At 42.1% G+C, this 17773-nt stretch overlaps 1 protein-coding gene across 5 annotated transcripts in view; it reads right to left on the bottom strand.

Moving 5' to 3' along the window:
- The window catches only part of tmtc1 (transmembrane O-mannosyltransferase targeting cadherins 1), a 200542-nt gene that overhangs the window by 89866 nt on the left and 92903 nt on the right, over positions 1-17773 (bottom strand). For all 5 annotated transcript variants that reach the window (XR_007940802.1, XR_007940798.1, XR_007940801.1 and 2 more), the window contains exons 5-6: positions 7936-8017; positions 7547-7650 (exon numbers count right to left, since the gene is read on the bottom strand). Coding sequence is in view for 2 of the 5 variants with exons in the window: in XM_051945359.1 (XP_051801319.1) it covers positions 7547-7650; positions 7936-8017 (186 nt within the window). In the remaining 3 variants the exon portion in view is untranslated. The remainder of the gene's footprint in view (positions 1-7546; positions 7651-7935; positions 8018-17773) is intronic.

Below are 17773 nucleotides of genomic sequence, written 5' to 3'. Positions count from 1 at the left end.
AATACATGGGGTGTCCAAACCTTTTTTCCACCACTTTAATCATTTTCAACATCCAGATTTTTGTTTTAACAGTTTGAAGTTTTAATAGAAGTGCAACACATTCTGCTGGCATTGTAAAATGAGTCACTTTACATCCATCAATTAATGTGACTGACACACACTGAAAGCAAGATACAAACAAAATAAATAGCAGAGACATGCCTATCCAAGGAGCAAAGGCGATGAAATTGATTGCTTTCTGAAAGGTTGTTGCCAGCTTGACTCGCTGAAAGAAAGTCCCTTGGTTTAGATGTCAATATCCTCTCTGATCTTTCAGCTGTCGACTGATTCTTGATTGATGAGTTTGACCAAGTATGTGAACAACAAATCTAAAATACTGAGTGATTAAAGGTCAAGGGTCATGGACCAGGAGTCTCAGAATGGAAAAGATAAAAGATGACACGTGAACTATAGATTGTTCTGTTGCACATGATCATGATAAAATTACTGGAAGTCCTCTTCTTCTTACCTCTAGCTGATTTCGATGACAAGGCCCAAGGTTTATCTATTTTTGCAAATTATGACATTCAGAGTTAATGTGATGCCAGCAAGTGACAGATACATCCGTAGACTATTGTTACGGTTCTGTAACAGACTGACAAAGCTTCTTAAGATTTTGGCCCTGGTGTGGAAACACAAATCAGAAGGTATAAAAAGAACCGTCACCCCAGGGAAATTCAGACATCAGTTCTTGGGAAATTAAACCACTTGGATCTGAGGTGCAAAAGCACATTTTGGTGTTTAACACCTAAAATCATGTGCATAATAGGCACAGCCTTTCTTTGTCTAGTTTCAGGTTTTCCAGCAGATGTTTAACCTGACTGCAGCTAGTCTTGATGTGTAAAACATTAATAAGGAGGTTTGGCAGTGACGATGGACCTGACTGCTGATAAGATGTTCCTTACAGTTGGTGTTCCAGTTCATCTCAAAGGTGCTAAATAGGGCTGAGGTCAAGGCTCTGCACAGGCTAATCAAGCTCTTTGAACTAAATTTGAAAAAACATGCCATGCTCCAACAGAATAGGGAAAACACAAACTGGTTGGAAGCTCTGCTTTACTAAATATCACTGCATACTGCAGCTTTAGGATCTCATGTCACAGAACTAATAGTCAAATCGCAAACCAAGATGTCCACAGCAAAAAATGAAAAAGCTGGCCCCACAATGTTTTCTACTGTTAAGGGCTTAGAAAGTTCACAGCCTGACTCTGAGATCAGGCTCAATCTGCTGCACCTGTGTGATTGAGCTCAGCTGTGTGTTGTTGCCAATCAGCTGGGCGGCATATAAGGAGGGATCTCCCAGCTGCTCAGTTCGGTGTGGGTAGGCAACCTGGAAGGTTTGACACCATCAGTCAGCCTTCTTTTCAGAAACCAAAGTGTCTTTGTGACATTAATGCCCAGAACTCAGCAGTTCTTTCTTTTTGTTTTGGGGAATGTTATTTTCTTTTGAGGGGTTTTTGTTTTTTATCAACCACTTTTGGTAGATTTAGTGGGGGATAGTGGTATTTAACCATACCCTATCCCCTTTTAGACCACAGACCCCATTTTCTGTTTGTTTGTGCAGTTATTGTTCGTTTCACCCGTGAATAACCTTTTAGTTTGTCTGAGACCGGGGGGTGAAACGTAACAATACATACATATGGTACTTTTTATACAACCTTTACTGGTAGGCAGGCTTGACTACATTGTTTAAATCACAGGTAGCCATTCTTTTATCTACCTTTATTATTCCTTTTCCACAACTAACTTCCAGCAAATCTGAGCATCTGCCAAAGTTAATTCTCTCCTCTGAGTCCAGCAAAACAAGGCTATGATAGCACAAAGCATACTGAGCTAAAGTCATGGATTCTGACAGAGGCTGTGCTGGACTGAATTCTGAATAGTCTAACTGATGGTTAGTAATTGATTCCCTTCAGGACAAAGTTACAGAAGAATCTGATGTTCACTGTGACTGTGAAGCCACCTGCTGATGGACAGGTGAGGACACAGGCCGAATCCCCTCTGAACACACTAATGAAAACATGTCAGGAAGACAAAAAGGAGCTAGAAATGTACCTCCCTCTTCCACACCTCTCTGCTGCCTATCTTTGTTCCTCTGACTTCTGTTCAGATTGGCTATTAAAGAGATTGACTGTTAGAGAGAGACACAGGAGACAAAGTCTGACATAAATACTAGGCTTAGGTCAATAGGCATACAAAGACTTGCAGAGGCTGTCACAAGCAGACACACACACACACGTGTGTGTGTGTGTGTGTGTGTCTTGCTATCATTGTGGGGACATACCATTGACTCCCATTCATATCTAACCCCTAACCCAGACCAAAACAATGGCTAACCCTAAAGAAACATTTTTGCACTTTTACTTTTGTCAGTAACAACAACATGGCCAAGAAAACACTGTTTAAACTAGGGGGGACCGAAATGAGGTCCCCACAAGTGACATAGTTTTGACATTTGGTCCCCACAATATAGCAAAAACATGGACACACACACACACACACACACACACACACTGTTTTTCTATCTTTGTGGGGACATACCATTGACTCCCATTCATATCTAACCCCTAACCCTAACCCAGACCAAAACAATGCCTAACCCTAAAGAAACATTTTTGCACTTTTACTTTTTTCAGTAACAACAACATGGCCAAGAAAACACTGTTTAAACTTGTGGGGCCCGAAAGATGTCCCCACAAGTGACATAGTTTTTGGATTTCCTACAGTTGTGAGGACATTTTGGCCCCACAATGTAACAAATGCTAAAACACACACACACACACACACACACACACACACACACACACACACACACACACACACACACACACACACACACACGTTTGTACTTCCATCTTAGTGAGGACATCCATAGGCATAATGCATTTCCTAGAGCCTTACCCTAACCTTAACCATCACAACTGATTGCCTCAACTTAATCCTTACCCTAACCCTAACCAAACCTCAATTCATACCTGTTCTCTAAAAACAAGTCTTCACCCTCCAACATGGCTGTTTCAAAGTGAGGACCGGCCAAAATGTCCTCACTATGTAAAAATGTCCTCACTTTGATAGTTAAATGCAGAAAATGGTACTCACCATGTAGCAAGTACAAGAAAACACACACACACACACACACACACACACACACACACACACACACACACACACACACACACACACACACACACACACACACACACACAGAGTGTGGTGCTGAAAGGTCATTTAGTATGCAGCAGAATGCTCTCCACCTGCCGTCATCTAATGGTCCTGTGCCACAATTCAATTCCCTTTTTGTCCACACTTTGCAAGGTACTCAAACCACAAACTGACACATGTGTGGGCACAGACAGAACCAGACACTATAAAGTTAGAAGTAAGGAATTGTGGAGCAAAAAATAAATCACTTGTCCACTTGTGTGGACGATCTGCTCTCCTGAGTGTCCAGGTGAGGATCCAGCCATCACGTGTGAGGCAGCGGTCTCAGCTGTTCTATACGTCCTCACAGACACAAACTTACAGCTATATACTGACGAGGAGTAAGAATCCCGAAATCTATGACAGTTCTGTATAGTTTTTTCTTTTTTTGTCTTCTATCCTTAAATTTTGACTTAGTCCTGAGATTAAAGTTTTTTTTATTTGTGATTTTTAATATTTCTTGTTATTTTAAATCAGTGTCTACTAGTTTTTTAAAAAAGAAAAATCTCAACAGGGTGCTTTATATTTCAAGAAAGCATAAATGGTTTAAGCCACAGTCAAGTATGACAGTGTCATTCAAATTTAAAGTCCATCTATGATCACTGATTTAACCACCAAAAAAAGTCCATAAAAATAATGCCTTCCTGTATTAACATGGCTTAGATGTGACTCTGCAGTCAACAACTTGGTTTCTCTACAAGATGCAGATCTACGTAGACCCAGCCTCTCTCTAACCACCCCTCCTCACTCCACCTCTCCACCCTCTCACCCAGTGGTTGATTCTAGTGGGTATCTCTGATTTTTTTTTTCCCCCTTCCAGCCTTGTAAACCAAAGACAGGTCAAGTTCTCATCTATGTGTGTGCGTGCACACACACACACATAGATGAGAACTTAAAGATGATGAGAAATTAAAGAGGTCCAGTCTGAGATAATGTATTGAAGCAAAGGTCTGGAACACCATAAAGTCTAGCTGAATTAGTGCGATAAATGTTGATGTAAGCTGGTAGTTTTATTAGTGTCTGCATGTAATCATTAAACTGACTGTCAAATCAAATAAATTCAGTACGGTTCAAAATCATTTTAACAAATTTAATTAAATATTTTTTCATATAACTGTATATCTTAAAATAAAGTGCAGAACTTGAAAAAATAATGAGTGAACAACCTCAACCTACTTATATACATCTTTATCAAAACCTAAATCTTCAAAAATGTAACCAATTGAACACTTTTACATTTTTTTCTGTCTCATGTCATTCCCCTTATATCCCTGTTGCTCAATGGGAGAACTGAGCTGCCAGAGTTTTGAATCATGGCCTGAATGGTGTCAGGGTCATTCTCAAACACATTTAGAGGAGGTCACTGGTGACTCTGGAACCAGATTCAGTTTGATTATATTCATCGTTGAGAGCTGCCTCAAAGCCATATGTTGAGCCAAACACGGTCAGCATGTGACCACAGTCTGTCCTCTAGAAATGTGTAATGCGCAAAAGATTCGACTCTAAGAGCCGATGCTTTGTAGTGAATCTGAAGAGCCAACTCCCAACTTATTTAATGGAGTATGGAGTTTAACAATGTCCTCGCACAAACCACGTTACTGGATCCTAGATTAAAGAAGCTTGCCTTCAATGACAAAACTTCAGAGAATAAGAGTCTGTCTCTCTCTCTCTGGGCGGTGCAGATTCAAGGAACTCCTGAATCCAGTAAACGCGTCCTCCGTAAAAGAGGCAGCGCCTGAAGACTCGGGGGTGGGGTGGGGGGGTGTCTTCATCCATATCTGTGGCAGAGGTCGCTGAGGTAGTTAAGAAGCTCCTCAGTGGCAAGGCGCCGGGTGTGGACGAGATTCGCCCTGAGATGCTGAATGAGCTTCCTCTGTAGGGTGTCTGGGCTCAGCCTTAGAGACAGGAGAAGATCAGACATCTGGAGGGAGCTCAGAGCAGAGCTGCTGATCCTTCACCTCTAAAGGAGCCAGTGGAGGTGGTTTGGACATCTGATTCAGATGTCTCTGGGGAGACCTTTTCCGAACACGTCTGCCTGTGAGGAGACCCCAGAGTAGACCAAGAACCCGGTGGAGGGATTATATATCTCATCTGACCTGGGAACGCCTCAGGATCCCCCAGAATGAGCTGGAAAGTTTTGCTGGGGGAGGAACATCTGGAACAACCTGCTTCACTTGCTGCCTCCACGACCCGTCTCCGGATAAGAGGAAGAAAATGGATGGATGGATGATGGATGGATGGAAGATAATCCTTTATTGCTCCCCATGCCAGGGGAAATTCACATTGTTACAGCAAGCTTATTTAGCAATAAACATAGTAATGGCAATAAAATAATAACAAAATATACAATATGTACAGGGATGAGAAATGAAAATGTGTCAGTACTGACACATTGTAGACAACACAATATAAAGTGGCTTGAAAAAATAAGTTTAAAAAGAGCAAAGATGCGGCGGTGCAAGAAATTATGGTTTGAGGTGATCTGATAGGAGTCCAGTTTATGTTAACATCAGCCAGTGATGCTGATGTTATAAAGTCAGCAGATGGGATGAAGGATCTGTGATAGCTCCTTCTTCAAGGTGGGTGTCTCAGTCTGCTGCTGAAGAAGCTGCTTAAAGACTCCACAGTGTCATGCAGTGGGTGACAGGAATTGTCTATGATGGATGTAAGCTTTGCCAATATCCTCCTCTCACCCACCTCCTCTGTGGAGTCCAGGGAACAGAACAGAACAGAACCGGCCCTTCTGTTCAGTCTCTTTCTGTCTCTCTCAGTGCTCCCTGCTCCCCAACAGACCACTGCATAGAAAGCAGCAGACGCTACCACAGAGTCATAGAATGTCCGGAGCAGAGTCCTGCACACTCCAAAGGACCTCAGTCTCCTCAGCAGGTGGAGACGACTTTGGCCCTCCTTGTACAGGATTTCTGTGTTGTGTGACCAGTCCAGTTTATTGTTGAGGTGAACACCCAGGTATTTGTATGAGTCCACCATCTCAATGTCCAAACCCTGGATGTTCACCGGTGCAGTCTGAGGTGTCCTCCTCCTGCAGAAGTCGATGATTATCTCCTTTGTCTTACTGGCGTTGACTGCAGATGGTTTCGCTCACACCAGTCAACAAAGTCAGAGATGACCTTCCAGTACTCCTTTTCATCCCCCTCAGATACCTGACAATGGCTGTATCAGCAGAGAACTTCTGAAGGTGACAGCTCCCAGAGTTATGATGGAGGTCCGATGTGTACAGGGTGAAGAGAAAGGAGGACAGACTGTCCCCTGTGGACCTCCATGCTGCTGACTACCACATCGGACACACAGTCCTGAAGCCTCACGTACTGTGGTCTGTTGGTGAGCTAGTCCATGGACTTATTTATATTTATTTCTTGTGTGTTTTTATTCTTCATTGTTATCACGATTATTATTGTTTCGGTGCTCAATACATTTCACATTATATTGTGCATAATTGCGTTTGTGACAAATAAAGGTCTTGATTCTTGAAAAGTAAAAAAGGTCAGATCTTCCATCTAACAGAGCCTCAGTCTTCAAGGTTTACATCTCTCTCTGTACCTGCTCTCTGTCAATGTCAAACGTCCAAGCCAAGAGCGGAGTGAATGGAGCGAGGTTATAGACAGACAGACAAAGAGGGAATACTGGCAGCTCAGCCAGACATCAGGGAACAGAAATAATGAGAGGAGAAAATGAATGTGAGCAGGAAGGACAGAGCGAGTCATTTGAGAATCCGCTTCAAATTTCCCAGGTGGCCCAGGAAGTGGAGAGCCATTTTTCACTGCTGTTGCACTAATGACAGATTATACGCTGTCTCACCACCGACGACAAACACTGACACGGCTGAGAGGACTGCCAGACCTCACTACTGTCTGCCAGCAATCTTCAATGCTAAATGGTTGTATTTATATAGCGCTTTTATCCAAAGCGCTTTACATGATGATATGTCACATTTACCCATTCACACACACAGATGGTGGAAGCTGCCATGCAAGGTGCTAACCACGACCCATCAGGAGCAATTAGGGGTTAGGTGTCTTCCTCAGGGACACCTCGACATGAGCTCAACGGGCCGAGGATCGAACCGGCAACCTTCCAGTTACAAGACGGCCACTCTACCCACTGAGCCATGCCGCCCCAATGCTAACCCAACCTTTTCTTATTGCACACTCCGTCATTACTAACTTTCTGAAAACAGAGTGAGAATTTGTTCCCATACAGAAAGTTTAAGTGTTGACTGAACTTTTACAAATATTACCTCGAAGCTACATGTGTGTACATGTACATACATGTGTGTGTGTGTGATGCTGACCTGGTGAGGAGGTGTGGTGAGAAGGAGGCAGGGTTGTCCTGCTCAGAGAAAAGAGGCATGGACCCTCCCATGAGCCATAACCTGACCGACATGATGATCACTACCTGTAGGAATGACGGAGGAAACATTGCAACAATAAGCCAGCAGATTCCCTTTTAGGACAATTAGAGGAGTGCTGACAGGTTTTCTCAGACTGTCTCTTCTAACACAAATGACAAAAGATTAGAAACCGAGATATATTCAAAAAACTTACTCATCAATCTTAAAATCTCACACATTTACTGTTTTATTTGGATACTGGCCAACAGTAAAGTGTTAACAATTTGTAGACACCGACAAAAATGCTTGAAATCATCACTGCAGAATCGTTTATATAAAAAAAAACTCACATAGCCAGAGATGAGGCAGGCTCGTTTGATGAAGGGGCTGCAGATGTGGAGGAAGTCCCTGAGTCCAGAGCCAGACAGGTGACTGGGAGAGACAGACAGGCAAAAGGTCAGACAGACTGCATCCTTAAACTGTAGTCAGTACGGTACAGTATCATCAAATACACCAGTCAGCCACAACATCATGACCACTGACAGGTGAAGTGAATAACATCCATCATTTTGTTATAAAGCAATGTTCTGCTGGGAAACCTTGAGTCCTGACCTTCATATGGATGTCTGACATGTACCACCTGCCTAAACACTGCAGGTAAAGCAAACCCTTTCTTGACCTGAATCATGGCAGACATACCCCAGAGGGTAGGAACTCCTGGGAGATGAAAGGAAGGTGATTTCCATACATTTCTGTTAAATACAGGGAACTCACACAAACAAGCTGACTGATGATGGAGGCAAAGGAAGCAGTAAATCTGCTGTCCTGATCAGTGGACAGAAATTATGGAGCACACTTTCACATCCTAAACTGGTGTTTATAGCTTCTGGCTGTTAAAACAGACAGGCGTCAGAAAATCATACAATCTGTTTCTGGAGATTGAGCCTGAAATACAGATGAGCGCAGTGTTTCTCTGACAGGAAAAGAAATAAAATAGAAATGCTGCAAACTGACAGTATAGCTGCAAATCTCAACTTTAAAAACAAATCCAGAAGAAGAAAAAGAGTCGGAAAAAAACAACAACAAATGGGCAGAGAAACTACTAGATTCCTTCATGTCCTGGACTTTGAGTTGCTAAAGTGCATGGCTTGTGCTATCTAAATAAATCTGATGGTTACTAACTTGATGAAGGATGGGGGCTTTTAAGCTGCAACTAACAACCAGGCAGAAAACAGAGTAATAATGTACACGACTTCATTTTAATGTTCCATGCTGCTTGTGTAAGTTGTGATTCAGTCGGTGCAATGGCTGAGATGATTTCATGTTCAACTGTATCTGTAGCACGGACCCTTAAGTAATGAACCACTTAATCTGTGCTTATTTGTGTCATGGTTTAAGTATGCACAGAAGCACAAAATCAGTTCAAACCTTTCTGCTTCTACCTTGTACATGTCCTGTTTTGTTTAACCGAAAGTAAAAAAAAAAACAAACATAAATAAAAAAAGACACTCCATTCACAGTGGTATAAACCAGAGAACAGCTGAAAACCTTCATATTTCAAACACTGGACCCAGTGAAGAAACGACTTGACGATCAATCAATTATTAAAATACCATGGTTTGTGCTCCTGAGCCGTTGGCCTGCCATCCCCAAATCAGCCCCAGCAGGAAGTGCACCCCAGTGTTTCATTATTTCGTCAATCTATGTGGCATCAGATGTTAGTTGGCCGATTAATTCAGCTTTTTTTTAGTGTGTATGTGTTGCAATGAAGTGTGATCTCTCTGTGCCTCAGACCAGCTTTCTGCTTCATCAGCCGTCCTCCCAGCTGTTCCACATCGCCTTTTTCAAGTATCAACCATCGCCGCCTTCACTCCCGTTCAGTCTCGCATCAATTGCTAACGCCCACCTCCATTACCATTATCCATCCCAATCTCCCAAACTTTCCTTGGTCTCCTTTTCAACTTCCAGGTTCAAATTGCCTGAAACACAACAAATCCACTTCAGGCTGTGATCAGCCAGCTGTAAGGTAGTGAGACTCAGAACTTCTCTTCTCTTTTTCAGTTCCCACGCAATTGATATTAATTCTGTCATTTTTCAGTGACAGTGCAAACCCAAGCATTGACTTGATCCTCCAAGAATTGTGAGTGAAAATAGTCCCCAGCAAACCCAATAAAGAGCATTCTGTCATTTTTCCAACTATTTAAAAAAAAAAAGGATTTAAAAAGTTTTAAAGAAGTAAATTTAGCAGTTTTAGAAACAGATGAAAAATTTGCAGAGGAATGGAAGTCAGAGTGAGTAGGCTTGTTTGAACAGGTGGGTTTTGAGATGGGATTTGAAAATGTCCAGCGTGTCAGTGTTTTGAAACAGGAGGGAGTTTCAGAGGTGGGGGCAGAGCGGCTGGAGGCTCTGGAGCCCATGGTGGTCATAGGGACAGGATGGATGGTGAAGCTGAGGGAGGATGATGATCAGAGAGTCTGGCTGGGTGTGTTTATGTGGAGGAGCGAGGCTATGGAGGGCCTTGAAGGTTAGCAGCATGGTGTTCTAGATAATGTGATGTGTGATTGGGAGCCAGTGGAGCTGTTGGAGGACAGGGATGAGTGGAGAGAAGGTGTCCTGTGATGATCCAGGCTGCAGCATTCGGAACTATTTGGAGAAAAGGCCAAAACTACTGCTGAACTGCATGCCACAAGTGTTGAGGGGTTAATAAAATCAACAATAATATTATCAAAACTATATATTGTCTGTTGTCCTAGCTTGGGCCTGGGATCTTTCTGTGTGGAGTTTGCATGTTCTCCCTGTACATGGTTGGGGTCTCACAAGGTTCTCCGCTTCCTCCCACAGTCCAAAAATATGCTGAGGTTAGCAGGTGATTCTAAACTGTCTGTGAATGTGAGTGTGATTGTTTGTCTGAATATGTAGCCCTGTGATAGACTGTTACCTGTCCAGGTGAACCCTAAGTCAGCTGGGATAGACTCCAGCTCTTCCGCAGCCCCTACAATGGATTAAGCAGTGTGTAGAGGAGAGATGGAGGGGTGCATTTATTGTCTGTTTATTTTTAATCCTCTAAATGCTGTTTTTGCTCTGTTGCATTTATTTGATAGATTAGCAAGCTTTATTTTCTCTTATCTGTCTTTTCGTCTCCCCTCAGCTCCGTGGAAACACTGCTGGCAGTTCACCTGAAAATGTTTTGTCACATGACTATGACTATTAGTCTCTGCTGAGTCTGTCGTGGCTTTTAATAATGTGGAGGAGAACAGAGTTTTAGTTCTTTTTACACAATATGGTCCAAATGATTCATTTTTTTTGGCAAATTGGAACATGAGATGTATGGCTTTTAGCTTCTTTTATAGTAATTTTTCCTGATGGAACAATACTTCACATATAACATCAGTGAGTTGAAAATCCCATTATACATTTTATTTTTTGCAGTTCTGATAAATTGTGACATATTTGGGGATTTTTTAAAAGACAACATGGCTTTCAGGTCGGTTAAAGATTGTAGTCTTCAGTTCGAACTCATGAGCTTTGAGCTTAAGACTCATTATATCGCCTACACTACATTGACGATTAGATCTGCATGTGGGATTTTGGCATTAAAAAAATGCATCGGGATACAGTAAACTGAAGAACGTGCTTCCTTGTCAGTTCAAGACTCTCTCTGTTCTGCACTCTACCATTACTTGTTGATGATGAATCCGGCTGTTCAGTGACCTCTGAGTAGCTGCACAATGAATCAACTTCCATCCTTTCACATCATTTTTGTTTGCTTTGCTGCAATTTTTGCACCAAGGTCTTCAAGGTCACCATCCATTCAGACATATTTTTTTATTGATCCAGCATCAATTCTGCATTCCAGCCGAGGACATTTATGAATCCCTCTCAGGCCCCAGGCTTCACATACCAATCCATTAGTCTGAGGTGGAAGCTACTGAAGCAGCTCTGACAGCAGAAAAAAAAAGGCAGCAAGAGAATAAGATGAGAGGGAGGGGATCGAACAGATAGGTATAAAGAGGAAAGCATGGAGAATCCATTCAACACCCATCATTTTGAGACATTCCCCTTGTGCAGAGCTTTCAAAGCTTCATACAGACGGCAACAGAAGAGATCTCACAGGAATTCTACATACATTCTGTCTGTCTCACACTCTGTCTCATCTGTTTCATCTCTGCCCCACTCTCCCTTTGCTCTCTATTCCCTTTTTCTGCCTTTGACAAAGTCTTTGCTCTGTCTGTTCTGCAGAGGCTTGCTGTGCTGAGACAGAATGACAAAGTGGAAGCAGACTTTGCAGACGCTGCATTCATCTGAGTTACCATGAAATGGGTTCAAAAAAGCAAGAAAGTTTTCCCCTGATGATTGCCACAGAACTTATTTCTAGAGGGACGGGGTGCTGATGTTTCAGTGTGCCTAAAACTCATGCAAACATCATTGAAACGCAAAGCACTGAATGAACACAATGTTAGGGACCAACGCTTGTAAAGAGAATCAAGGTAAAAAATGTTCCCTCGATGACTTTGGGGTAATCAACCTGTGACAATGATGAAGGAAGAGATGGAAATGCAGTGACCTTAAGGAAAAGAGAGTCTCCTGACCTTTACAATGACTAAAAAATGGATCAGAAAGAAATCTCAACTCGAGTGTGCTTTACTCATATCATCTGATAAATTTGATCAAAGCTGCATCTTCAAATGCAGTTTTGATTTTACCTTTAGCAGTGCAATAAAACTAAAATGTGGGGAACCAAACCCTGAAAGCAGCATGCAGTGGGATTACTGAGGTAGAGTTGGATCGACCCATTCATCATAAAGGCAAATCCTACCAAAAAAAAGCATCAAACTCCCTGTTTGAGAAATGTTAGACATCAAATGCCTGAGGGGCAAAATAATCCTCTTTATGAGAAAACATGTAACACGCTGGGTCTTCATTCATCACAGTCATAGACAGCATCATTCAGTTTTGATTATTTGTATATATTGTCCCAGAATGGAATACGATAGAAATTTGCTAAATGAATGTAGTTTAAAGCACTGGTTCCCACTGGGTTGCCATAATTTATCAGGACAAGAAAAACATTCAACAGTAAAACAACTTCCTCTACGGTTAGAAATGCAAAGAAACACTCTCCAGTCTGAGTCACTCAGATGAGCAACACTGAGTAGATTGGTTTCACACTGGAAGGTGAAAGAATACCCCCCCCCCCCCACACACACACACACACACACACACCAAAGAGTTAGAGAGTGAACAGACAGATGTTGTTGGTGTCGTTAGACCCAGGCCTCAACTTATCCCTGAGGATCATGGGAAAGACGATTCTGTTCACCAGCACAACGGGATGCTAATTTACCATGACAACCGTGACCATGGCAACAGAATAGGATGAATGGGGAGGGGGGTTGTTGACTGATTGTTTCTGAAGCAACAATGTCGGTTTCCTCAAGCACATGAAAAGCAGACACACACACAGATAATGATTAGGTCCAGTAAGTGTAGCTGCCCTGCCTCTCTCTGCTCTGTAAACTGGAGCTGCTCTGAGGCTCCCCATGCTTCACTCAAAGCTGAAATTTTTCACATTCCTCACTCTGAGTGGCTTTTCCTCTCCTCTTTCTCATTGTGCACCAAAGTTATTTAATCTCACCCAGTCACAATCACAAGGCTGCTACACAAGCCACGGTCTACAACTGAGGTAGTGGACTGGTGATGGGGACGCTGTAGAGAGGGCAGTCACATCAGCACTGCAGCCAATCTACAGTTTGATATCATAACTATCCTGAATTTAGGACTGTAATGGTCCATCAGAAAAACAAAAAAGATAGACAAGATGAGATACCTTTGACTAATCATAAGTCTCAGGTGATGATTTAGTCAAAGAAAAGGTTCAGTGACAGTTATTAACAATCATTTACATGATGAATTAAGAAATGACCACTGTGTATCAGAAATGATAAATAAGGTAATGATCACATATATTAATCACAGTTAAATACAGTATTTTGGATGCATCCAAACGATGTGCACTAAACATAAGGATAAAGGATAAACTTTGTTGATCCCACAGTGGGGAGAGTTCACTGTTCACTACTGCAGCAAAATCTAAAGACCTGCATTTATGCAACTATTTGATCAGAAGCCAAAATTGTGAAATCATCATTAATGAATATCATGAAGTTATATAAATTCACTCTTAAGAGAATATTAATGTCTGAACCAAATGTCATGGCAATTCATCCAACAGTCATACTTCAATCTGAGTCAAAGTGGAGAGGGCGGTATGCAGTATGTGTTAGCGTTAGCATTAGCCACGGAGATCGGCGTCAGTGACGAGCGGCTTGCTGTCAACTTTGTCTGTTTACCAATAACTGCCGGGTGTTTTGTAATTGTTTAGTTGAAAATAAGATTGCAGGCTAATTAGAGGGTTCCAGCTAAGACCAGTTAATTCATCCTGTTTGTAGTGGTGGGGTTTTACGATGCACTTTACTGATTTATTTATTTATTGGATCTGGAAAGGATTGCACTTCAAAAGCACTTTATGCACTTTAAATAATTTTAAAAACATGAAGTAAAAAGTATAAAACGGTTAAAAAAATTTATAAAAATGCTAAGAGTGATTTGTCATATTGTGATTTAAACTCAACTCTTTAAAATGCAGATAAATTCATGTGTGGTATAAGATTGGGTTGAACATTGCTCATGCCATGGTTTGTCGCTTCAGTTTATGTGGTGAAAATGTACATGAGGAATGGTTGTTACTATTTGCTGAATGCAGTAATGCGAACATTGTGCTTTTGTGTTCTGTTTAAAGGTTTTTCACCTTAACCTATCAACTAAACGTATGGACTGATGGAAGTTGCCACCTCTGTATCTCATGAATTTGCGACCACTGCAAAATGAAAGAGGGAAAGCAACTGTCTGATTCATGAGTGGAGTCCTGCTCAAACCCTGGGTAGATGAAACATCCTTTTTCAAGTGGGGAAGCTGCACAAACTCTAAGAAAGATCATCAATGAAAATGACCTGTCATTGAAAGTGGGAGGACACTTGACAATAGCTGTACCCTGTGTAGGACCACAGGTCACATGAATCACAGGCGAAATCAGTCATTATACAACACAAATGGTCTGTTCATTAAATAATGTTTTCCTGCTGAAGAAATGTAATCACAATATTACCGTTTATTTGAACAAAATCTCTCAACACCCATACTCTGGTGAAACACACACCACCAGCCAACACCTTTATACACTACACAGCTAGGCATCAACATATACACAGAAATGCATACCAAATGCAGTCTTTATAACATGCCTGCTGTTACATTTTTCTGTGTATGCATTTATTCACACTTCTCTTTTCATTGTCTCTTGTCTCTCTCTCTGAGGTAGTGTTGTGCCATGCAGTGTCTTCTCATGTGTGATGTAGTGTGAAGGGCTGCTCCAGGGCAGTCACACAGCTGAAACGCTTCACAGCTCGCTGACAGAACTGACATTCTGTCTGTGTGCTATCTTTGTGTGCATGAGCATGTGTGTGTCAGGCTCAAGGTGCCATTTTCGTCATTTAGCACGGTGTGAAAAGCCTCAGCACCTTACTGAACTCCCGCCGCATAATCCTTCATCAGGACCAACACACTTTGGTACTGGACCTGACTCACTCCGCTAACAGGAGTGTCGCCAAGGCTGCAGCTTTCACACTTTATGAAACATGAGAAATATTCATAGCACATGAGCAAATGAGATTAGCTCAAATTTAGAGACAAAAAAAAAATCAAGGACAGAGTGAGTGACTCAGAAAAGCCATTGATTGGGCAGTCAGCGTGTAAGATTTTGATTCAAAGATCATTTCATACTGTTGACAGCCATGAAGGACTGAAAGAATAAATGTTTAACCTGAAAAAGCACCTCTGAATGGCTATTAAAGCATTTGGTTTGTTCATGATAAACATAATTGTTTTTAATAGTCTAGCTAGTTATAAAGAGAATAACTGACAAGGCAGAAGACAGATGTACTGTATGTGGGAAAATGTATTGTTTATTAGGTGTACTACAGGGATGTGCAACCTTTTACTGTTTGAATTCTGTAGCGATCCAAGGAGATGCTAACTCAGACTACAGGCACTTCCATGTGGGAAAGCAGAGAGCATGGCTGAGGTTTAACACAATGGACCACTATGAAAAATACTTCTGAGAAGGCCTCTGGACAGAGATGATGCACTAAAGCTAAGAAATAAATCTGTTTGTGGTATATCCATGTTCTGACGTTCAGTGTGCTCTACACTGTAGTAAACAGTCATAATAATGAGATGAAGGGAGATACACCTCAGCTGTCTACAATGGCAGTGACAGTTTACCCCTTTGATATCCCTGTGACGGTGACGTGGGGACATCTGGCTCCATTAGTGGCACTTGATGAAAGGTCATCATGGAGACAACAACACACTAAATTTCAAAACAATCCAGCTGTGAATTCTTATGCTGTGTTGCTCTGAACCAAAGTGGAAGGAAACAAAGATTAGGCCCAAACCAATGGGAGAGAGAGCATTTAAAAAGGTTTCATTGTCGATCATTTTAAAAAGAAAAAGGAAAGGCAAATCCTTGGCACAGTTCTACAAACAGTTCTCCCCTGGAACTAGAAAGCAAGAAGTGGAACGGATCAAAGTCTCAACTAAAAGCTGAAATTCATAATGTAGGGTTCACTTTAAATGCACTGCAGTTGCTCCTGATTAAAAATGTTTTGCTGGTGTCAGGGCATGAAATGCACTTTTTAATCTTTTATAAATCATCTCCTCCCATCTGAATTCCCCACATTTTGTCCCATGATCAGGGTCATGTGCACTGGAGCACACACACCCTCCAAAAAACACACTCATCCACCTGCCAGATCAAGTCAAATGTGCATTGCATAAAACCCAGGAGAGAATTACTATCAGGCATCGTTGCAGGTTCAAAACCTCAGAGCTTTCCCTGAGAACAGGCTCCAGTACTGCTCTGCATTATATCAGGGAGAGCTGAAGATACAGCCTGAAGAACCCATTAATCACAGAGATACTGTCCCATTCTGTCCTGTGAGAACTCAGAAGCGCTTCTTCAGAGTTAGAAAGAGCTCTGCCCTCATATTAAATCCATCCATCTTGACTAACCTCTGATTTTATTAAGGATCTTTATGGGGAAACATGTTACTTTTCTGTTTCTAATCTCCTGAATCTATAACTCTGCAGGGACAGTGAAAGTGATGAGCATCACACACATGACTACACACACACACACACACACACACACACACACACACACACACACACACACACACACACACACAGGCACAGGACGTGTGTACAAATAGTGTCTATTGCATGCTCATACCAGTCAACCACAGACCTCCCCCTTTTGGTATCATCTGCTCAGACCAGATCAGCTGACTGAGTTAAATTCTTTGTTTTATTATCTATCTGCTAAAATATCATCATAAACAGAATGTTGACTTTTTAAGGCCTCCATGGATGATGCTGCAGGACCAGTGGGACTTTGGAAGCCCTTGGACCTCTGTCAGCCGCCTTAAAGGTAGACACAAATTTGGGAAATTTCCAGAAGAGCAACTATATCTCATTAAGTAATGACTCTGCATCAAAGTGTCTTTAGCATACTGCTGTGGTTCTCCAGCTCCGGATGGTGCCGTTGCTGGCTTTGCCCACCTGTCACCTCATCCTCTGTTCAGTCCCACAACACTCATCGTTGGCGACAGTATTGTAAGAAATATCCGTTTCTTCAGCACCATCACACGGTGTCTTCCTTGCGCCACCGTTGCTGTTGTCCTGGACAAACTTCCCAAGCTGCTACAGTTGATCCCATCCTCAGTATGCCATTTGATAATTCACGTCAGCACAAACGACATGGTTCGGCGACAGTCTGAGCTGATGAAAAAAGATTTTAATGACCTCTTCAGCCTTCTGAAAAGCTGTGGTAAGTTGGTGTTCATTAACGGGCCGATACTGACTCTGTCTCGCAATGCCGAGCCCTTCTCCAGACGGCTCAGTTTGAACACCTGGCTCCGACACACCTGCCCAGCTCACAAACTGAATTTTATTGACAATTTTAACCTTTTCTGGAACCCCCTGGATTTTATAGACACAACGGACTGCATCTGAGCACACTGGGCAGCTCTGTTTTAAGAGATACCAACCACGCGGTTCAATCAACTTCAG

Source organism: Acanthochromis polyacanthus, chromosome 1 (assembly GCF_021347895.1).
Source record: "Acanthochromis polyacanthus isolate Apoly-LR-REF ecotype Palm Island chromosome 1, KAUST_Apoly_ChrSc, whole genome shotgun sequence".
NCBI classification, from domain to species: Eukaryota; Metazoa; Chordata; class Actinopteri; family Pomacentridae; genus Acanthochromis; species Acanthochromis polyacanthus.
Note: the sequence above shows the minus strand (reverse complement) of the source record. Positions and strands in the feature narration are given on the sequence as shown.